The sequence below is a fragment of the Bombina bombina genome, chromosome 2, assembly GCF_027579735.1.
Source record: "Bombina bombina isolate aBomBom1 chromosome 2, aBomBom1.pri, whole genome shotgun sequence".
NCBI classification, from domain to species: Eukaryota; Metazoa; Chordata; class Amphibia; order Anura; family Bombinatoridae; genus Bombina; species Bombina bombina.
Genome location: NC_069500.1, coordinates 1,230,327,007 through 1,230,352,088, shown reverse-complemented (window position 1 = coordinate 1,230,352,088; position 25,082 = coordinate 1,230,327,007). Strand labels below are relative to the sequence as shown.

At 35.8% G+C, this 25,082-nt stretch overlaps 1 protein-coding gene across 1 annotated transcript in view; it reads right to left on the bottom strand.

Moving 5' to 3' along the window:
* Window positions 1–25,082, bottom strand: part of CORIN (corin, serine peptidase) — a 720,658-nt gene that overhangs the window by 630,204 nt on the left and 65,372 nt on the right. The window contains exon 2 of the mRNA XM_053703991.1: window positions 5,471–5,615. Coding sequence (XP_053559966.1) covers window positions 5,471–5,615 — 145 coding nt within the window. The remainder of the gene's footprint in view (window positions 1–5,470; window positions 5,616–25,082) is intronic.

Genomic DNA, 25,082 nt, shown 5'->3' with positions numbered 1-25,082 from the left:
TATAACATTTAAAATAAATGAACTTAGCTTTGGTAGAACTGAAACTCAGTTAAGCGTTTTTCCAGAAGTGGCTTCTGATTCATGGACAATCTGAGACATCTTGCAATATGTAATAGAAAAAACAACATATAAAGCAAAAATGATCAAATTCCTTAAATGACAGTTTCAGGAATGGGAAAAAAATGACAATGAACAAGCTTCTAGCAACCAGAAGCAATAAATAATGAGACTTAAATATTGTGGAGACAACAATGACGCTCAAATTTTTTAGCGCCAAAAAAGCCGCCCACATTATTTGGCGCCTAAATGCTTTTGGCGACAAAAATGGCGCTTCATCCGGTAACGCCGACATTTTTTGGCGCAAAAACTTTAAAAAAATGACGCAACTTCCGGCGACACGTATGACGCCGGAAATGACAAAAAAAAAATTTGCTCCAAGAAAGTCCGCGCCAAGAATGACGCAATAAAATGAAGCATTTTCAGCCCCCGCGAGCCTAATAGCCCACAGGAAAAAAGTCAAATTTTAAGGTAAGAAATGATTTATTCATATGCATTAATCCCAAATATGAAACTGACTGTCTGAAATAAGGAACGTTGAACATCCTGAATCAAGGCAAATAAATGTTTAAACACATATATTTAGAACTTTATATAAAAGTGCCCAACCATAGCTTAGAGTGTCACAGAAAATAAGACTTACTTACCCCAGGACACTCATCTACATGTAGTAGAAAGCCAAACCAGTACTGAAACGAGAATCAGTAGAGGTAATGGTATATATAAGAGTATATCGTCGATCTGAAAAAGGAGGTAAGAGATGAATCTCTACGACCGATAACAGGGAACCTATGAAATAGACCCCGTAGAAGGAGATCATTGAATTCAAATAGGCAATACTCTCTTCACATCCCTCTGACATTCACTGCACGCTGAGAGGAAAACCGGGCTCCAACCTGCTGCGGAGCGCATATCAACGAAGAATCTAGCACAAACTTACTTCACCACCTCCACAGGAGGCAAATTTTTTAAAAACTGATTTGTGGGTGTGGTGAGGGGTGTATTTATAGGCATTTTGAGGTTTGGGAAACTTTGCCCCTCCTGGTAGGAATGTATATCCCATACGTCACTAGCTCATGGACTCTTGCTAATTATATGAAAGAAAAATGCTTATATGAAAAACATAAAACAAATATCATAGCTCTCTGTAACAAATGAAAGCAGAGAGCAAAAGAGGGAGAGACTTAATATAACAAAATGTTTGGCGCCAAAAATGACGCCAACAAAGATGACTCAAATGCTAACAAAAAACTCAGTTCACAACAAACACAACCTTTGCGCCAAAAAAAATAACACCAGGAATGACGCTATAAATAGAAGCATTTTGCGGCATCGCAAGCCTAATTTCCCCGTGAAAATTTGAAAAAACAAGACCAAAGTTACAACTAGCTGGAACCTCAGGTAAGAAAAAATTTACTAAATTTCTCCCAAACATAATTTTTTCAGCTGGAACTGTTAGACTGCAAAGGGAAATAAACATAGACCTGACTCATGGCAAATATATACAATATATATTTACAACTTTAAAAATATAAAGTGCCAAGCTCAGCTGAGATATATACTTACCTGAAGACACCCATCCACATATAGCAGACAGTCAAACCAGTACTAAAACATATCAGCAGAGGTAATGGTAGAGGCGTATAATGTCAATCTGTAAAGGGAGGTGGCAGATGAATCCCCATGACCGAATTTACAGAGAACCTTAGAATAGATTTTCCATAGATGAAAACATAGCATCATTAGGCAGATACTCCCTTCACATCCCTCAGACAAACACTGTACTTTTAGAGGAACTGGGCTTTAAAATGCTTAGAAGCGCCTTTCACAAAAGAAATCAAGCACAACTTGCTTCACCATCCTCCAACGAAGGCAAAGTTTGTAAAACTGAAGTATGAGTGAGGTGGGAGGTGTATTTATAGGCATTTTGAGGTTTGGGAAACTTTGCCCCCTCCAGGTAGGAATGTATATCCCATACGTCACTAGCTCATGGACTCTTGCCACTTATATGAAAGAAAGTTAATTTTTCCAGAATGCCACTCCTTGCTCTATTGAGCTGGTTGGTTTTTCCTCAGCACATTGCAGCAACACTGTTTAATCACAGCGATCGGTCGCGCCATTAAACTGAATGTAGCTCACTCCTACTAGACAAGAGCGGGAGCAAGCTACTTTCAGTTTAATGGCACGACCGGGCACGCTGTGACTAAACTAACTTTTAAATAAAAATTCTCTGCAATCCTTTAATATATAAATCTGCCACTAAACTAATGTTATATAATTCTGCACTTTGTGCAGAATAGTGGTGGTGTGCACATAAAAGGAGTCTCTATTAAAACCATGAACATTTATTTATAGCCTTTCACATATTTTGAAAAGAATGTAATAGCTGTTAAATAATAAATGCCGAGAGAGTGCAGACCTGTATTTGTTAACCAATTTATGAAATATACTGAATCCTATATCTGTCTAAAGTCTTCATATGACTTTGTTTAATTCATACAGTTATATATACAGTTTCTAGATTAATTAAATCTATTTAGCCGAGTGAACAGTTGAGCCCTTATGCTTAATAATGTTGCCTATTTTTTATTGAGTCTTGTTTTGAAACCAGTAACTATATTTAGAGACCACTTGTGATGCCCTTGAGCAATACGTTGGAGAGTATTAAACAATACAATATATAACTGTACAGCAGTAAGACATTCACAACGTGTCCTATAACAAAAATAATTCTGATCCAGCATACATAAAATCCTTTTTTTTTTCAAAGCACATGAAAATTATAGTCAACATTCTGTTAGTTGTGTTAAAGGGATAGTATACCCCAAATTTTTTTTCCCATTGTTTGAAACATCATATCTGGTTGTTTAAATCAACAAATAACATCTATTAGCCATTTTTTTAAATTTACATATAAATTGCAATTGAAAATATATATACTGCCAAACCCTTATTTTCAGTCATTATGCTGCCGAATTAACAAGTTCTACCTAGGTAGAACTAATATGGCGTCACACATGCGCATTTACACAAACTTTTTTCAATGCATGCGCATATCGGAATTCTCTCCTGGTGTTTCAGCCGCCGTGTCATTACCATCTCGCCAGATGCCATTGAAGAGTCTCTTGATCTGCGATTAACAATGTATTGCGCATGCGAGTGCCCACACATTAGATTGCGCATGCCGAGATTGAGGAGAGGCATTCATTTAAATATTGTAATTAGCTGTTCAGCGCTGCAGCGCCATTGGAGGAAGAGAGGGAATGCATTATCTTACTCCAGCCTACATATATGGGCAGCCGTTACGGCTGCTTACAGGGAAAACAGCGCCATTGGAGGAAGAGAGGGAATGCATTATCTTACTCCAGCCTACATCTATGGGCAGCCTTACGGCTGCTTACAGGGAAAACAGTTGTATAATTTTCTTAAACATTAAAGCTTTATTTTAAGGTAAGAATTAATCATTTTTAATCTATAAAACCTTAACTAAGTGGTTGTGTATTTTTTTAGAATGCTGCAAAGTAAAGATGTCTAACCCTTTAAAGATGCATATTATTTAATAATTGAATTATATTATGAATTTGGTTCAAATAAATACATGTAACAACTTACCACAGCACATTTTAATAACAATATAATAGTCTATATGTTTTTTAGAATTACATTTCAAATAAATAAATTATTCTCAAATATGTCTTATAAAAGAGAATAACTATGTATATATATATATATATATATATATATATATAATACTGCATGAACTACTCATACTGAGATAACATCTTTTTCAATATCCGCTACGTAATAGTATATATGTGTAAATAAATACCTTGCATCCAACATCTTTATATGACCATTGAAACCTTGCAATTTAGAAATGTTCAGTACATCGAAAAAGGAGAGTAACCAAGGAATAAATGCACTATTTTGTAAATTATATATAACATATGTAAAATGCATGTGGAATATATATATATATATATATATATATATATATATATATATAAAAGGTAGAATCGGGTGTGTTCTAATAGCGCTTGCAGAAGATGTTCCTCATAAGCAAGTAGGGGGGAGGAAAACAGAAATGGGAATATCCCCAGATGAGTGTTGAGTTATTGAGATAAAAATAAGTGATAATAAATGCTCACCTGTAGGATCACAGGGACCAGCGACGAGTGGAAATAAGTGGTGTGTGTTGACACCAAAACACGAACACCACATATGAGCGAGACAGGAGAATATGCACCCAAAATTATATATATGTGTATATATAAAATGATATGTAAATTGACATATCATTTTATATATACACATATATATAATTTTGGGTGCATATTCTCCTGTCTCCCTCATATGTGGTGTTCGTGTTTTGGTGTCAACACACACCACTTATTTCCACTCGTCGCTGATCGCTGGTCCCTGTGATCCTACAGGTGAGCATTTATTATCACTTATTTTTATCTCAATAACTCAACACTCATCTGGGGATATTCCCATTTCTGTTTTCCTCCCCCCTACTTGCTTATGAGGAACATCTTCTGCAAGCGCTATTAGAACACACCCGATTCTACCTTTTACCATTTTTTAGTCTCACCAAGGAGGAATGAGACATCACTAATAGCAGCAGGCATTGGACATCTTCATAGAGCATTTCATTGTACAACTACTACTGCTCTAATTTTGGCGCAACTACCTACAACCCCCTCTCTTCATATATATATATTTGTCTATTACCATATATATTTATATAATCTGTCAATTACCTCAATGTATGCAGTGTACCATGCATATCATATTCCAGTGCAGATCTTTTCTCACATTTCATGATGATATATCCTAAAATATTTGTACTCTGGGCTTCAAAATCATGTGTGTCATTATAACTTACTAAGTGAAAAGTCATTTACTGGATTTCCAGAGATTTGACCACCAAGTTAATCATTTTCAACACATTAAATATAGGAAGAAGAAAAAAATGATAGACAGTGAAAATATTATTTAAATAACCTTTATTTATGAGTTATGACTGAGAAAGATGTAAAATTTCTGGGGTAAACACATAAATCCTTAAATGCTGTGGGCTCTTCCATTGTGTAAAAGTAATGAAAATGTTTTCTGTGTTTGAATACATGGTTTGTATATTTCCACCAGATAGGAAAGCCGCTAAGATTTTCACCCCTCCCCTGTATATGTTGTGCTTAATGTTCAATTTCATTCATGAACACATTTTAAACTTGTTTGTTATTTTTAAATGTATCACGTTTTGCCTTAAAATGTCTAACACTTCAAATACATATTCAAAATAAATTAAATATACAATAAAACTATTACTATTGTGGGTGAAAATGCAAACACCATTTAAGAAATATGGTTATTGATGGCCGTTTAAAACAGTTTGCGTACATTTACTCACCTACAAATGTTAGCAATATTACCAGAAGAAGTATCAGAGCGCAAATACACGGAATCAGAACTAGCAGCAAAATCCGTAGGTATTTGGCAGATGCCAACTTCTGAGAACAACCATCCCCCATATTACTGTCATCTGCTCCAAAGACCTGAAGCGCAGAGGGGAAAAAAACAAAAAAAAAAAAAAAAAAAACAACTTATTAACTGGTATCCAACACATTTGCTTCCAGCAATTATTTTAACAGCTGCTGAATGACACATAATTAAAGGTTTGCAAATCCCACTAACCAATAAAAGACAGAGAGTTGTGCTATTTTTTTAAATATATATATTTAAATATTTAAGATATAACTAAATGAAACGTCACATGAACATAAGCTAAGCAAATGTCAGTTGGTCAGTGTACTATTTAAAGACAGTTTGACAATTATTTACATAGCCTGTTAGCTGACACCTCTTCCTTCTCGCTCTTGAGAGGTAAAAAAAACTTTCACTGTTCTATTTATATATACGGGGAACACCGTCTACTGCGGATGGAATGTTGTTACACTATAAAAGTTATATGATGAGCCATTACTTTTATGTGACAGCAACAAGAGGAAGCAGGGAAATTCTTAATCCAGCAATAATAAATAGCCCTTACTTGAACTTTCTAGCAATGCAAATGCATTGTGGTATGCAACATATATACAGTATTACATGACTACATGTATTGCACTCTACACAGCTATATACTGGCATCAGTAACTCCTTAATAACCATCTTGACAAGTACATATTACATAAATGGGCTTTAAAGGGACATGAAACCCATTTTTCTTTTGTGATTCAGACGGAGCATGCAATTATACTTCTATTATCATTTTCCTTCTCTTGTTATCTTTTGTTGAAAAGCAGGGACTTTTTGGGGGTTTTATATCCCTGTATTAAGGATCACATTGACGTCAGTCAGCATGCTACAGGATAGCGCAACATTTTTTTTCATTTTGAGGAGCAGCTCTGTTATTAGCAACATTTGTTAAATGCTTATAATTTTGGATAGGATTATTTCATTTCATTTTTGGAAACAGCTTTTTTGTGTGACTTCATATGGCACAATAAGGATATTTGTAATGTTTGTCATTACCTATGAAATAAAGCAGCTAAATTCATTTTTAAATTATTTGTGTTAAGTTTGTAGCAAAAAGAAGCAATGGTTTTTTGGATAATTTCTTTGAAAAATCAACATGTAAGAAAATAAATGAAATACTTAAAAATACATTTTTATAATATATATTAGCATTGCAAAAGTAGCAAATGCACTTATCAAACAGCCACTGTGTAGGATGCTGAAGGGACAGATAAATGCCTACATGGTAGCAGTGGAAAAAAAACTATTTTCAGAGTTAAATCTAAATGTAAAATAAATAATTAAACTATATTACAAGTTTTTTTTTACTACACATACTAAACATAATTCAAGTCACAATGTGACAAACTTAAACATATAGATATATTTCATGTCAGTTTTGCATAGTTGGTTAAAAGCAATCAGGTTTGCGCACAAGTAAGGGTGTTAACATTAACGGAGTTGCAATATTCCAAGTTTGGCTTTATGCACTTGTAATACGCGTTCTACCTGATGCACACAAAAACTTCTAGCGGAGTTAGCGAGCAGGATCGATAAAAAGCTCTCCACTCATAATTTAGCCCTTTATGGGGAATTTATTTTAAGTTTAATGTATCTTTAACCAGTTTACTGCACATGAGCACCTTCTATACAGTGATGCATTATTATTTTTCATTTTTAAAATGTTTATAACTAGACATAAGCATTCTGATTCATGCCCCAAAAAAGGCTTTAATTTTGCTGTATAATTTGTGTTTTGTCACCTGCTTCCTTCATTTACACCGTTAAAATTGTTACTCTAAAGACGGAAAGGGTTAAAAAGTGCAGTTTTACACTACTCAGGTAAGAAAGTTTTTTTTAAAAAATGTACATTATTTAATAACAATATGCAGCGATTTCATTGTCAGATAAATGATATCTGCTTTAGCTGACAAGTATGAAAGCTTCACTTTTGTTCAAGGTCAATCATGATCCCATAAAAAAATACATTTTTAGTGTTGTTGTAGCAGTAGCACTAGCTACCACATTAACTTTACAAAAATAAGCTGTTGTTAAGCTGCTCCTGTGCTGTCCTGAAAATATTCCCCATAGGAAATAATGGGTTAAAAATTTCCATTAACAATCAGCCAGATTATGAGTTTTGCGTTATGGCTGGCTCGCTAATAACTTGTACGTTATTTTCACCGCTCACCTTTCATAGCGCTGCTATTACAGGTTTGCAAAAACACTTGTGCGGGCGATATGGTTGCGTTGACCTCCATACCTCACCCAAATACAAGCAGTGTTTTGACGTGCTCGTGCACGATTTCCCCATAGACATCAATGGGGAGAGCTGGCTAAAAAAAAGCCTTACCCCTGCAATCGCAGAGACATTGATGTCTATGGGGAAATCGTGCACGAGCACGTCAAAATAAAAATAAACCCTAAGCTAGCTACAATATAACTAATAGTTACATTGTAGTTAGCTTAAGTGTTATTTTTATTTCACAGGTGTGTATTTATTTTAACTAGGTAGACTAGTTAGTAAATAATTATTAACTATTTACTAGCTACCTAGATAAAATAAATACAAATTTACCTGTAAAATAAAACCTAACTTGAGTTACACTAACACCTAACATTACAATAAAATTAAATAAATTAAATTAACAAAATACAATTATCTAAATTACAAAAAAAAATAAACACTAAATTACACAACAGCAACAACAGCCAATATGATTTTTTCCCCCTTAATTCCTATTGGCTGATATAATTCTATCAGCCAATCGGAATGTAAGTGACGCCATATTGGATAACGTCATTTAAAGGGAAACTTCATTCTTCAGCAACCATCTTAAGATGAGGATGCTCCGCGCTGGATGTCTTGAAGATGGACCTGCTCCGCGCCAGATGGATGAAGATAGAAGATGCCGTCTGGATGAAGACTTCTGCCCGCTTGGATAAAAACTTCTGCCGGCTTCGAGGAGGACTTTTGCCTGCTTGGATGAAGACTTCTGCCGGCTTTGATGAGGACTTCTGCCGCCTGGATGAGGATGGATGTCTGGGCTTCAAAAACTGTAAGTGGATCGTTGGGGGTTAGTGTTAGGTTTTTTTAAGGGTTTTTTGGGTGGGTTTTATTTTTAGCTTAGGGTTTTTGGCAAAGTAAAATAGCTAAATGCTCTTTTAAGGGCAATGCCCATCCAAATGCCCTTTTCAGGGCAATGGGGAGCTTAGATTTATTTAGATAGGGTTTTATTTGGGAGAGTTTGGTTGTGTGGGTGGTGGGTTTTACTGATGGGGGTTGTTTGTATTTTTTTTACAGGTAAAAGAGCGGATTTCTTTGGTTCAATGCCCCGCAAAAGGCCCTTTTAAGGGCCATTGGCAGTTTATTGTAGGCTAGGTTTTTTTTATTTTGGGGGGGCTTTTTTATTTTGATAGGGCTATTAGATTAGAAGTAATTCATTTTTATTTTTGATAATTTCTTTTTTATTTTGTGTAATTTAGTGTTTATTTTTTGTAATTTAGATAATTGTATTTTGTTAATTTAATTTATTCAATTTTATTGTAATGTTGGGTGTTAGTGTAACTCAGGTTAGGTTTTATTTTACAGGCAAATTTGTATTTATTTTAACTAGGTAGCTAGTAAATAGTTAATAACTATTTACTAACTAGTCTACCTAGCTAAAATAAATACAAACTTAGCTGTGAAATTAAAAATAAAACCTAAGATAGCTACAATGTAACTATTAGTTATATTGTAGCTAGCTTAGGTTTTATTTTATAGGTAAGTTTGTATTTAGTTTTAAATAGGAATTATTTAGGTAATCGTAGTAGGTTTTATTTAGATTTATTTAAATTATATTTCAGTTAGGGGGTGTTCCGGTTAGGTTAAGGGGTTAATAGGTTTATTATAGAGGCGGAGTGGGCGGATGGCAGATTAGGGGTTAATTATATTTAAATAGAGTTTTTGATGCAGGAGGGTGGCGGTTTAGGGGTTAATAATTTTATTTTAGTGGCAACGATGTCGGGGAGCGACGGAATAGGGGTCAATACATTTTTTAAGTGACGGCGCTGTCCGGAGTGGCAGATTAGGGGTTAATAATTTTATTTTAGTGTTTGCGGGTTTAGGGGTTTATATTGCACTTTAGTTATGAGGTTTATGGTACAGCTTTGTAACGTAAAACTCATAACTACTGACTTTAGATGGCGGTACGGATCTTGTCATTTTAGGCTGTAATGCTCACTTTTTGGCCTCACAGCAAAACTTGTAATACCGGCGCTATGGAAGCATGACCGCCAAAAAAGTGTGCGGTACAGCTATTCTGACAAGACTTGTAATAGTGGCGTTAGGGAAAAAGCATCATTATGGGCCATGACAATGCTTTTTCACTCATAACGCTGAACTCGTAATCTGGCTGAATGTTGTCAAAATTTTGCTGAGCTGAATGACCTTATTAACTAATCTTGGACAAAACTTTTTTTTTTTTCATGATGAATGGTCTAGTGGAGCTCCCGTACTTTGTTCCCCAAGGCATGGTGGAAACAGTATCTCTGCTTATCTTCCTCCCTTCAAACCCAGGGACAGCACCTAAATAGTAGGTCTGCCACCAGAGAAATCGTTGCTAAGACAGAGGTCAAGTAAGAAGCTATATTTCCCCCAGCTGGGCTGGTCTCAGTGGTCTCCCAGGCAGGTATCCATCCCTCTGCCCCACTCCTTCCAGGCAGATATTGATTACTCTGTCTTTGCCACTACTTTCAGGAAGCTAAAGGGACATAATACTCATATGCTAAATCACTTAAAACTGATGCAGTATAACTGTAAAAAGCTGACAGGAAAATATCACCTGAGCATCTCTATGTAAAAAAGGAAGATATTTTACCTCACAATTTCCTCAGCTCAGCAGAGTAAGTTCTGTGTAAAAAGTTATACTCAGCTGCTCCCAGCTGCAGGTAAACAAATTTAAAAAAATGAAGAAATGAACAGCAGCCAATCAGCATCAGCAGTGCTGAGGTCATGAACTCTTACTGTGATCTCATGAGATTTCACTTAACTCTCATGAGATTTCATAGTAAACTTCCTTAAACTAAATATGGAAATAAGATGAGTGTGCATGTAAGCTCAATCCCTTAGCTGTCCCGGGACAGACATACTGATTTGCTGCTTAGAAGTCCTTTACAATGGGATGTGGCAACTGAGGAATTTTTTAGGTAAAATATCTTTACTTTTTACATAGAGATGTTCAGGTGATATTTTCTAGTCAACTTTTTACAGCTATGCTGCATCCCTTTCAGGTGTTTCAACATTTGGGTATCATGGCCCTTTAATTACTTCTTTGCCTGCACTGTCTTTAAAAAGACACTGTTAGCTCACAGGGCCATTTTTTTTGCTTACAGGGCCACAACAGGTCTCCTATACAGGGAAATGTGCAACCAGAAAGCAGGTTTTTAAACTCTGGAATCCCTGGAAAAAAAACAGGCAAGACCAACTTTCGAAAATGAACTACTAAAAATGCTTTGTTTCTCTCAGGACTAGAATCTAACAATACACCATTTAACCTATCGTGACACACACCACATAAAACATAAAGTGAAAACACGTAGACAACAACATATACAATATAACACTAACAATAGGCAGGGGGGATTTGGGGTCGCATAAATGATAAAACTCACAACCATAGGTTTGCATTGTCACCCTATGCAAAATATAGGCAAATTAGTCTTTTTTCCCCAATTCACATATTAGTGATGAACTTTCAACCAATATATGGCACTGTGTTAAAAAAAATGTCCAGTACCTTTAAGTCAATAGATGGAGGAGCTGTGTTACCCTATAACTAGTAACTTTCAGCCAAAAGATGGCGCTGTATTGCACAATCTCCATGAACATTCTACATTGTCGATGTAAGTGACTGGGGAACTGTCACAAATGGTTTATCTGAAACAAATTTTTCTCTTCGCACATGTCTACTGATAACTTTTGCTGAAATCTGGTATATTTACTTTTTTAAACCCTTAGTGACCAGACCATTTTTAAATTTTCTTACCGTTAAGGACCAGGGCTATTTTTACATTTCTGCAGTGTTTGTGTTTAGCTGTAATTTTCCTCTTACTCGTGTACTGTACTCACACATATTATATACAGTTTTTCTCACCATTAAATGGACATTCTAAAGATACCATTATTTTCATCATCATATAATATAATTTACTATGAAAAATTATGAAATATGATTAAAAAATTGAAAAAAACACACTTTTTCTAACTTTTACCCCCCAAATCTGTTACACATCTACAACCACCAAAAAAGTTTTGCAAGTTATAGGGCAATAAGTACAAGTAGCACTTTAAAATTTCTAAACCATTTTTTTTTTTTTTTTTAATTAGCGATAGTTACATTGTAAGAGTGATGATATCTGTCAGGAATCCCTGAATATGTATATATTTTTTTTAGTAGACAACCCAAAGTATTGATCTAGACCTATTTTGGTATATTTCATGCCACCATTTCACCGTCAACTGCGATCAAATAAAAAAAATAATTAACTTTTTCACTAACTTTAGGTTTCTCACTAAAATTATTTACAAACAGCTTGTATAATTATGGCACAAATAGTTGTAAATGCTTCTCTGAGATTCCCTTTGTTCAGAAATAGCAGACATTTGTGGCTTTGGTGTTTCTTTTTGTTAATTAGAAGGCTACTAAATGCCACTGCGTACCACACTTGTATTTTGCCCAGCAGTGAAGGGGTTAATTAGGTAGCTTGTAGCGTTAATTTTAGCTTTAGTGTAGAGATCAGCCTCCCACCTGACACATCCCACCCCTGGATCCCTCCCTGACCCCTCTCAAACAGCTCTCTTCCCTCCCCCAACTCCCAATTGTCACCGTCATCTTAAATACTGGCAGAAAGTCTGCTAGTACTAAAATAAAAGGCATTTATATATATATATATATATATATATATCATTTTTTTTAATTTTGATATATATTCTGCAGTGTTGGATCCCCCCTTAGCCCCAAACCTCCCTGATCCCCCCCAAACAGCTCTCTAACCCTCCCCACCTCTACCTATTTGCCGCCATCTTGGGTACCGGCAGCTGTCTGCCAGTACCCAGTTTACTAAAAAATGGCCTTTTTTTATAAAAAAAAATAAACCCGCCATTTTTCTGTAGTGTAACTGCCCCCCCTCAATATTCTACCTACTCCCTCTCCCAGATCCCTTCCCCAATACTTATACCCCCCTCTCCCTCCTTCCCTTTCACTAAAACCGTTCCATAGTATAGCGGTTTAATTGAACAAAAGGTCAGTCTCAATATTTATTCACATACAGTAGGTTCCCAATTCAAGTGTAAGTAAACCTGATGTTCTAGTTATATATCATATGTCAGCTAGGTTATCTAATTCAAATGACCAAGCTTATGATGGTTTAGAATGAAATACAAAATGAAAATAAACACCACACAAATTAAAAATGATATTGTTGTTCGACTGACAACCCACGGGACACTAAGTCAAAAAGATGTGTATATCCCTTTAAATAATGGCAGAGCCATTCAAATATGGTTGCTGGCAGTAAACATTGCCAAAGCACATGCACGCAGTTGCATTTCTATTTCACACAATGAGGTCAAATGGACGGTGCTTCCATGTGTGTCTGACACCCCCAGGTCCTCGGTCACTGACCAATAACCCAATACGTCAGTTTGCCCCTGGATGTCGCACAGAAGACAAGATTGAATGGAAGCTAGCAATGGTAAAAATATATTTAGAGGAGAGAAATGTGTAGAAAGTATTTTATTTTGGATTAAAATAACACTGGTGATTAGTTTTATTGGGAAGATTTTGCCAACTTAGGCCTAGTTTCCATTTAGGTGGTAAAGTTTGGAAACTGGTGGTAGTTTAAAAAATCTCCATAGACTTTAATGGAGATAAATGTTTTTTATCATCAGTTTCCACAATTTACCACCTCAATGGAAACTTGGCTTAAGATGGTTGTAACAAAAAATAAAACTAATAATAATTAGATAAACACACAACATATAGGTTTTCTAATGATGACAAATAAGTTATGGACACAGCTTATAAACGTATTGCTTATTTCAGAGATTTCGTGGTGATATGAGGGCTAGCACTAACTGTCCATCGACCATCATTTCATATAGTATGAAAATGCTTAGCCATGGTGTGATCTGGCAAACTCCAAATTAATTAAATGCCGCACTATGGGCACGATTTATCACGGGCCGAATGGCTCATTGGAAACAGGAGTTAAGATCAGCAGTCTTAAGACCGCTGCTCCTTAACTCGTCCGCCTGCTCTGAGTTGGCGGACAGCAATACAATTGGGTTGATTGACACCCCCTGCTAGCGGCCGCAAACTTGCAGGGGGCGGCATTGCACAAGCATTTCTAGTGAAATGCTTGTGCAATGATAAATGCCGATGTGAGGCAGACATGAACGCTACAGCGGATCATATCCGTTCGCACTTTCATAAATTGGCCCCTATATCTTAAACGGACAGTAAAGTCCAAATTAAACTTTCTTGATTCAGATGCAGCAAGTAATTTTAAACAACTTTCTAATTTATTTCTATTATCAACATGACTTTGTTCTCTTGGTATTCCTTGTTAATAAGTAAAGCTATGTAGGTTAATAAGAGCTTAGGAGCATGCATGTGTCTTCAGCATTCTAGAGCATCAGTGTTTGCAACCAAGTATAACATTGCTATATACATTGTTGCAGTACTACTGCCAAATTGCTAATGTGTGCACTCTTCTGGGCTCACCTATTCTTTAACAAAAGATACCAAGAGAATAAAGCAAAACTGATAATGGACATAAAATGAAAACTTGTTTAAAATGTCATGCACTTTCCAACACATTTAAGTTTGAATTTACGGTCCCTTTAATACAAAGAATATACCAACAGATAATAGTATATTAATACAATTCTCTGTTTAGAGTTTACTCAAAATCTTTACTGTACAAGGACAGCTCCACTCACAAATTCCTAATACCTATTCCATTAGCTAATTTGCTTTGTTGTCCTGGTATCCTTTGTTTAAAAGGATATCTAGGTAGTCTCGGAAGCAGCAGATTGTCTAGTATTTTTGTGGAAGACAGCTGGCAACCCTAAACATACCTGTGCAATTCAGGCACAACAAATAAAATGTTTGGGAAGCGGAAGCATATGAAAATTGCTAAAGAGACACATTTTGACCCTCTGGACCTTGAGCAATATGCCTTGCTGAGTCTGACATACTAATCTTTCCTTAACGCTTTCAATTGTATAATGAAACTGCTTATTCTCTAGCTGCATTCAGTCACACTATCCACTTAAATTGTAAGTTCTCTAGGGAGCAGAGCCCCCCCCCCCCCACACACTCTGCCTTCTGGGTCTTGGCACATTACAAATAAAGAAAATAATAATAATTATTATTATTGTATTTCTAATTAAACTTTTCTTACAGACACAAAAATGCAATTTGCTGTGTAGTAGATAAAAAAAAAAAACTTTAAACAATTATTATAGTTCTAAATAATGCTTGGTGGAAGTTTACCAAAATACTAAATACATTTAACACAGGTTTAAACAATACAACATGTATAACTCATAAAGTTAACATATTAACAAGGACACATATGAAAATAATCACAAATGACAGTACTGATTAACCACAATATACAAAAAGCAGAAAACTATCCATGGATAATGTAAAAGTGAAATTCAGAAAGATTCATCAAATCTGTAATTTTACATAAAAACCTGATGCCAATCTGGGATGTAAGAAGAAATAATGAAATAATCTCTACCAGTCAAAGCAGTACACTATCAAAGTCAAGCATGCTAAATATAATTACAAAAACATGCATATCGCATAAATTACTTTTTTTTTTAGCATTTATGCAAGAAATTATTTGAACAATGGAAAGGGAGGATGATTCTGAGAATGCAATAAGCATATATTGTTAGGATGAGATCAGGCCATCAATGACCCTATCTAGTCTCTTAAGCTCTGTTTTACTGTATGATTTGTGGTGTCAGCATAGAAACATATACTTTGACAGCAGTGCAGAAGCATAGACCCAACAAGTCTGCACATATTACCTATAGAACCTTATTTAATTGGTAGGATAGCCTTATGCTTATCAACAAAGAATTGCTTGTATCCTCTGCTATGCTCTGAGAAGCCGCATTCCTGTATTGGGCTCCATTGATCACCCTCTCTATGACGCACCCACTGGAGATCAGCAGTGATTCCTTGTGAGTAGCGGGTTCGCAGTCGGATGGTTTATGGGCTTAAAGTTGTTGGTTTACCCTCCCCGCTTGAAGTTTTAGTTGTATTGCTGCTTTTGATTTTTGTGTCACTGGACACAATATATTAAGAACTGTGCGTATTCCTATGGGAGTTTAACCATTAGAGAATTATTTAGCCTTATGTTTATCCCAGGCATTCTTTACATCTCCCACAGTGTTTGCCCTTACCAACTCTAATGGAAATTTATTCCATGAATCAACCACTCTTTATGTGAAGAAATGCTTCCACAAATTACTCCTGAACCTACTAATCTTGAGATCATGACCCCTTGTTCCGGAATCCTGAAAATATGTTCAACTTCAGCTTAATTAAGTCCCTTAAAACACTTGAAAGTTTCTATAATATTACCTCTGCCTCATTTTATCTATACATATTGAGATTATTGAGTCTTTCTTTGTCAATTTTAGTAGCTCTCCTCTAAGATGATTGCAGTTCGTTCATACAGGGAGTGCAGAATTATTAGGCAAATGAGTATTTTGACCACATCATCCTCTTTATGCATGTTGTCTTACTCCAAGCTGTATAGGCTCGAAAGCCTACTACCAATTAAGCATATTAGGTGATGTGCATCTCTGTAATGAGAAGGGGTGTGGTCTAATGACATCAATACCCTATATCAGGTGTACATAATTATTAGGCAACTTCCTTTCCTTTGGCAAAATGGGTCAAAAGAAGGACTTGACAGGCTCAGAAAAGTCAAAAATAGTGAGATATCTTGCAGAGGGATGCAGCACTCTTAAATTTGCAAAGCTTCTGAAGCGTGATCATCGAACAATCAAGCGTTTCATTCAAAATAGTCAACAGGGTCGCAAGAAGCGTGTGGAAAAACCAAGGCGCAAAATAACTGCCCATGAACTGAGAAAAGTCAAGCGTGCAGCTGCCAAGATGCCACTTGCCACCAGTTTGGCCATATTTCAGAGCTGCAACATCACTGGAGTGCCCAAAAGCACAAGGTGTGACATGGCCAAGGTAAGAAAGGCTGAAAGACGACCACCACTGAACAAGACACACAAGCTGAAATGTCAAGACTGGGCCAAAAAATATCTCAAGACTGATTTTTCTAAGGTTTTATGGACTGATGAAATGAGAGTGAGTCTTGATGGGCCAGATGGATGGGCCCGTGGCTGGATTGATAAAGGGCAGAGAGCTCCGGTCAGACTCAGACGCCAGCAAGGTGGAGGTGGAGTACTGGTTTGGGCTGGTATCATCAAAGATGAGCTTGTGGGGCCTTTTCGGGTTGAGGATGGAGTCAAGCTCAACTCCCAGTCCTACTGCCAGTTTCTGGAAGACACCTTCTTCAAGCAGTGGTACAGGAAGAAGTTTGCATCCTTCAAGAAAAACATGATTTTCATGCAGGACAATGCTCCATCACACGCATCCAAGTACCCCACAGTGTGGCTGGCAAGAAAGGGTATAAAAGAAGAAAATCTAATGACATGGCCTCCTTGTTCACCTGATCTGAACCCCATTGAGAACCTGTGGTCCATCATCAAATGTGAGATTTACAAGGAGGGAAAACAGTACACCTCTCTGAACAGTGTCTGGGAGGCTGTGGTTGCTGCTGCACGCAATGTTGATGGTGAACAGATCAAAACACTGACAGAATCCATGGATGGCAGGCTTTTGAGTGTCCTTGCAAAGAAAGCTGGCTATATTGGTCACTGATTTGTTTTTGTTTTGTTTTTGAATGCCAGAAATGTATATTTGTGAATGTTGAGATGTTATATTGGTTTCACTGGTAAAAATAAATAATTGAAATGGGTATATATTTGTTTTTTGTTAAGTTGCCTAATAATTATGCACAGTAATAGTCATCTGCACACACAGATATCCCCCTAAAATAGCTAAAACTAAAAACAAACTAAAAACTACTTCCAAAAATATTCAGCTTTGATATTGATGAGTTTTTTGGGTTCATTGAGAACATGGTTGTTGTTCAATAATAAAATTAATCCTCAAAAATACAACTTGCCTAATAATTCTGCACTCCCTGTAGTATTTTTGAGATATGACCTCCAGAACTGCACACAGTACTCAAGTACTCAGATGAGACCTAACTAGTTTTCTGTAAAGTGGCATAAAAACTTTTCATTTTTTGTTTGCAAATATATAATTATATACAGCCAAGCATTCTACTCATTTCTCACGGGTTGGGAGGTATGGCCTAACTTAATTTGTTAGGGGTGAGAAGAATTGCTCTGAAAGGATGGTATGTGAGTCCGGTTAAAGCAGAGAGAGATTATACCACAGGAGTAATTAAGAGAGCAAACAAAGAGGTGCAATAATTGGATAGGGTGACACTTTTGTGTGATGGAAAGGTTGAGAAACTTAACTTTTCATGTGTCACCTTTGTTACTGATTTTAGCGCCCAGTATACTCAAAATGTTAGATTATTAAGAAACATTTTAGGCTGCTTGTTGCAGAGGATAGATTAATAGATTGTGTTCAGGAAGGATTGAGGTGCGCTTATCATAGAAATATTAACCCTTGAAGAAAACGCAAACAGATCGTAGCTCATGGTTAACATGTTTAAATGTAGGAGTTATCTTTGCCAAGCTTGTGACTATATACGAGCATCCGACAATTTTAAATCTACGGTGACTCACCAATCCTACATCAAGTGATGTGATTTACTTGATAATATGTGAATTATGTCGAGTTCAGTACTGTCACTACTCCTTTCGTACAGCACTTTGTACGATGCCACAATAAAGATGTAGCCAGTTTTAGATGGCAAGAAATTGACAAAGAACGGTGTCCAAGACATGGTAGGGACTGAATAAGGTTTAAACAAAAGAGAAATGTTATGGATTTTTAAACTATCAACTAGGGTCCCTTTGGGACTTAAATCAGAATTTGAGTTTTGTTCCCTATTTAGGGCCAGATTATAATGGAAGTGTTATTTAACACTCCAACTCTCACTCTAACTCCACTAGAAGTAAGGTTTTTGCACGTGTCGGGTAACTCTCATATTACAAGTTGAAAGTAAAAAACTTTTCGCTCATGTGCTATCTTGATAAACACAAAAAGTCAAACTTTAAATATTGCGATCACGCTAATAATGTATTCCCCCATAGATGTCAATGGAAAATATACATAACACCCTACTCGCGTGTAAATCCTTCAATCTCTTAATATTGGAAAGCTCATAATTTCTTCACTCTTTTGCTTCTTTGTTCTAAAACTGCAATACAAAAAGATAAAAATAAGAATGGCTCAGGCCCGTCAGCACGCGTCAATGCAAATAATACGCTTTTGCAAACAATTTATATAAACAATGGCACCCGGCAGGGGTGCCCACTATCCCCTTTACTTTTCGCCCTGGCAGTGGAGGCGCTGGCAGCACGAATCAGATGCAACCCCTTAGTTCGAGGTGTCTCCTTCGGAGATATTCATCAAAAATGTCTTTTATATGCAGATGACATTATATTCACAATGAGCTCCCCACTTACGTCAATCCCTGCCCTACTTAGTGAGCTAGAGAGTTACAAACTAGTTTCAAATTTCTCTATAAATATGGAAAAGTCAGTGCTACTACCTGTACACCTAGCAGAGGGCGAATTGCAGTACATTACAAATAACACCTCATTTCAAATGGCTAATAAAATACGCTACTTAGGAATAGACATCTCATCTAACCATACAGAATTGTTTAACCTCAATTATACACCCCTCCAATTAGAAACTAATAAGTCACTAGAGCTCTGGAGTAAACAGGGTCACCTTTCCTGGTATGGTCGCATCAATGTAATAAAAATGAACCTCCTCCCTAAATACTTATACTTGTTCCAAGTCCTCCCATTAGATCTCCCCTTACAGTATTTATTAAAACAACAAAAAATGCTAGACTCATTTATCTGGGATCACAAAAGATCCAGAGTTGCAAGGAGTACTTTGTTTCTAAACAAGGAAGACGGAGGCTTGGGATCCCCAAACTTGATAAATTACTACAAATCGGCTCAATTAGCTCGCATTGTTGCTTGGAAACACTCCCCTCCGGGGAAGCCCTGGATACAGATAGAATCCTTCCTGGCAGGTGACCTGAACCTAGGCGATCAATGCTGGATCCCACATAGAAACAGACCAATAGAAGTTTGGGGAAATTACTACATAGCCACCACACTTAAGTTATGGGATAAAATTCTATTTGAAGAAAGACAGATTTCTACAAACATTTCCCCTCTATCCCCCTTGCTTAACAACCCCTTGATGTTACACTCCCACACCTTTCCCCAACCGCAGATCGCAGGGACACCTACTAATATTCCGACACATATGGTTCTTCACAACGGACTTATAAAACCACAAGCCGATATATATCAACTTTTGGGTGCCCCCTTCCACCTCTGGTTCCCGTATTTTCAAATCAGACATGCCATACTATCCAGTGCCCATAAGGCTGATCTTACAAGGACCCTCACCCCCCTTGAAACACTGTGTACATCCCCCTCAGTCACCAAATCCCATGTATCTACGATATATAAAATACTTAGAGGCACCTTCCCCAGTAAGAAGCCCACGTTCACCATAAAATGGGAAAAAGAGCTTAATATAGAACTCACAGAGGACCAGTGGTTACATATTTTTACAGAAACTAAAAAATCATCCCTATCACTGGCGCTGGTCGAAACGAACTATAAGCTTCTTTCGAGGTGGTATCTAACCCCCCATCGCCTGCGAAGCATATTCCCTAACTTCTCTTCACTGTGTTGGCGACACTGTGGGGGGGTGGGTACTCTCTCACATATTTGGTGGGCATGTCCTTACCTTCATTCTTACTGGAATAATATAAATAAACATATAGACAGAGTACTGGGAGAACACACTACACTCACCCCAAGTCTGGTGCTGCTTAGCGATATCCCTAAAATACGTTGTATGTATAGAAAGAAATTGCTACGCTGTATGCTTAGCTGTGCTAGGCGCTTGATTCCTAGGTTTTGGAAAAAAACGGTTGTCCCTACTTACACTATGTGGGTGCAAGAGGTGAGTCATGTGCTTGAATTGGAAAAATATATTATGTGTATAAGGGAAAGCAAGATATTATCGCAGATATGATATTTATTTGGGAACAAGCGAAATAATTTCATTGTACTTGGGAGGAGAGCCATTACTGATAACTGAACTACTGTGGTTTATTCTAATAACATGTGTCTCTGCCTATCCTTCTAAGTTCTGGAAATGTCGGTCTGGGTGGCTTTGTGCTATGTATTAAGGCCTTTAATTCTTATGCTACTGTATATGTGATCAATATCTGTACACTTCTACTTGCAAATTCCATGTACACTTGTTTTGTTTTGTTTTGAAAATAATAAAAAAAAAAAAAAAAAGAATGGATTTGCTCTACAATTTTTTTTTAACTCTAGGGCATTCATTCTATAAGAAAAACAAAATAGTTTTCGTATGCTTTTTTTTCTTTGTAATTTGCACATGAAAATCTGGATACGTTACATAGAAACCCTTCACCAATGGTATTCCAATCCATCAGAAAAATAAATCTGAAAATTGTACACAGCTAAAATATGATCATCTGAGGCAGAAAATAAATCAATGATTCAAACAAAAATCTGATTTTTTTATTTAAATCTGATTTCTTTTATTTATTTTTTTAATTTAAATTTAATGGAAATGTATGCCCATATACAAATGTCATTCCTATTGCTTAACATTTATCATAAAGACCACTGTATGCAATTGCAAAACACTGACACCATTGACTCTTTAACTCATTTCTTTCTGAGCGGCATACATTATTGGCAGCTCCGAGATCCTTTGCAGGGAAAAAGAAGATCATATCTCATGTACAGCTGTGTTTGTGACCATGTAATCATGCTGTTAACAGTAAAAGAAAATTATTTACCATTTTTCCAACATCGAAAAATTGGAATGATTGGAATCACACCCATGCAATAAAAAACATGCTTCCTTTAAGTAATTCAAACTGTAATGGATTAGAATGCCATAAATATAGGAAGCCATAAACCACCCAATTAGAATACATAGTTGTACATGGAAAACTCTAGTGGGTTGCAATGGGACCTCAGATACATAAAACTCTTGTTTTATTTAGAACTATGAGATGCACTGATTTAAAACAATTTACAATAACAACACTTTATCTACATCAGGCGTCACTGGGGAGATAGCTTGCCAGGAAAAACATATCTGATCTATTAACTGTTCCTTACACAAATCTTTTATATTTTTATAAACAGATTTAAAAGGACAAAAACCATAACCTGACACACATTTCTCATAATATATGAACCCGTTTCATGTTGACATAAATGAGCTATTTTTAAAAAGAAAATGTATTGAAATAAATAAAAAAAAGATAGAGATTTTGTTAACACAATGGGGCCTATCTATTAAGCTCTGTATGGAGCTTGAAGATCCGTGTTTCTGGCGAGCCTTCAGGATCTCCAGAAACACCAGTTATGAAGCAAAGGTCTAAAGACCGCTGATCCATAACCTGTCCGCCTGCTCTGAGGAGGCGGACAGACATTGCGGGAAATCAACCCGATCGAATACGATCTGGTTGATTAACACCCCCTGCTAGCGGCTTGATGAACCCCCTGCTAGTTCACAAGAGCTGCTGGTGCAATGCTGAATGCGGAGAGCGTATTGCTTTCCGCATTCAGAGATGTCTGTCGGACATGATCCACTGATCGGATCATGTCCGACAGAGGGTTGATAAATAGGCCCCAATAACAGTGGCACCCCCTGTCTTCTTCAGACTCTGGTCCACAATGTTTTCTCCAAATTGGAAAAGTGGTGGTTGAAATTTGACCATTGATAAACAATTGAAATGAACAAGGTTTCAATATTTTCAAATCACATTTAGACTCTGCTGATATGTTAAAGGGGCATGAAACTCAACATTTTTTTATTTCATGATTCAGATAGAGAATACAAATTAAAAAAGTTTCCAAATTCCTTCTATTATTAAATTTGCTTCATTCTAAGGCTATTCTTTGTTGAAGAGATACCTGTCTTGAGCACTACATTACAGGAAATAGTGCTGCCATCTAGTGTACCTGCTAATGTATAACATTGTTGCAAATCTGTTGCCATATAGTACTGCAGATGCACACACCTGAGCTTACTTTCCTGCTTTTCAACAAAGGATAAGAAGAAAATGAAGAAAATATGCAAATGTAGGCAAATTGGAAAGTTGTTTAAAATTGTATGCTCTGTCTAAATCATGTAAGAAAAATGTTGAGTATTATGTCCCTTTAATCAATTGTAATTCCAAGGATGACTACTCCTTTAAATATTAATTACAGGTTAAAGTAATATATATATAGTTTACATTGTTAAAACATGTTATTAAAGTTAGCTGTTAAAAACTACTCACAACTTCATTTTTACTGCAGGTTTCCATACTTCCCCATTTTACAAGTGTATAAAAATGTCTTCAGATGTTAACTTCCCCCATTTTCATTTAAATGGATACCGTCCTGTAAAACTGGGCTTCCCCATAATGGGCCACATTACAAGCGGTGCTCATGATCGCTAACTGCACTCAAGGTAAAAAAAATATTAGCACTGTTGGGTTAGCGCTGGTATTATAAGCTGAAAAGTAAAAAAGTTAGATTGCGATCAAAAGACTCAAGTGCGCTAACTTCAGGAATTCGACTATTGCAACCGTGCTTACTACCTCTCCCCATAGACTTCTATGGGACGCACTAATAAAAACCTTTTCATTTTATATCTTGCTCGCTAACTCAAAACTACTCTAGGCGAGCTGTGCTAAAGCTGTAGGTGTGTTAGGAAAATTTTAAATTCTTATTTTCTTCACTAAGAAGAAAATATACTTTTGATTGTCAAATATATATTTACATATATATATATATATATATATATATATATATATATATATATATATATATATACACATATTTTGTAAAATATATTTCTATACCTATATATCCGTATGAATATATAAAGATGAATATATAAAGATGTATATATATATATTTAAAATAAAAAGAACTGTTTTTTTCTAAGGAAAGAACACAGGAATGTGAAGTATTTCTATTAAAAACATTACAGCATATATTTCAAGATATTTTAATGGGAAGGGTTCAAAAGTATATATATATATATATATATATATATATATATATATATATATATATAGAGAGAGAGAGAGATAGATAGATAGATAGATAGATAGATATAGATTCAGTGACCTCCACTAATATTGACACCCTTGGTAAATATGAGCAAAAGAAGGCTGTGAAAAATGGTCTTTATTGTTTAATCATTTGATCTTTTGTTCCAAATATACACAAAAATACTCTGCTCTCATGGATATCAAATAATTGCAAACACAACACAGGTTTATCCAATAAAAAAAAAATATTTGTTAAATATATGTGTGGCACAATTATTGGCACCCTTTTAGTCAATACTTTGTGCTACCCTTTGCCAAGATAACAGCTCTGAGTCTTCTCCTATAATGCCTGATGATGTTGGAGAATACATGGCAAGGGATTTAAAACCATTCCTTCATACAGAATAGAAATATATATTTAAAAATAAAAAATAAAAATTTCTATGTGAAGAACATTGGAATGTAAAAAAATGTGTAACGTGCTTTAGGTTGCACGCTGTAGGTTTAACTATGTCGGGTTAGCGCACATGAAGAACTAGTTATCTTAAGGACTGTTATGTAAATATCATATATAAAATATTGAAAAAAAGAATAATTATAGTTACAGTAATATATATATATAAAAATTAGAATATTTTAGTACATCTATAATAATTATTTACATTATTAATATTTTTCTATATTTTATATTTAATAAATACATAGTGCAGCTTAATATAACTCATGTTGGATTAGCGCACATGAAGAATTAGTGTACTTCTGTCAGGTTTTGCCCATATAAGCCCGACAGGAGTACACTAATTCTTCATGTGCACTAACCTGACATGAATTATATTAAGGTGCGTTATGTATTCGAAAAAAATTGCAGCTCCCCACATAGAGTTAAAGGAGCAATCACAAATTTGTAGAATTTAATAAACACAGACCTACAGACTAATAAACTAAAATGTATCCATAAATGGGAAATTGAAGGCCATTTCACTAGAGACAGTAAAGAATGGGTAGATATAATAAGAAAAAGATTGTCCTGCTCTATTAGCGCAAACTTGAAAGAAAATTACATAAATGTTGTTTATAGATGGTACAAT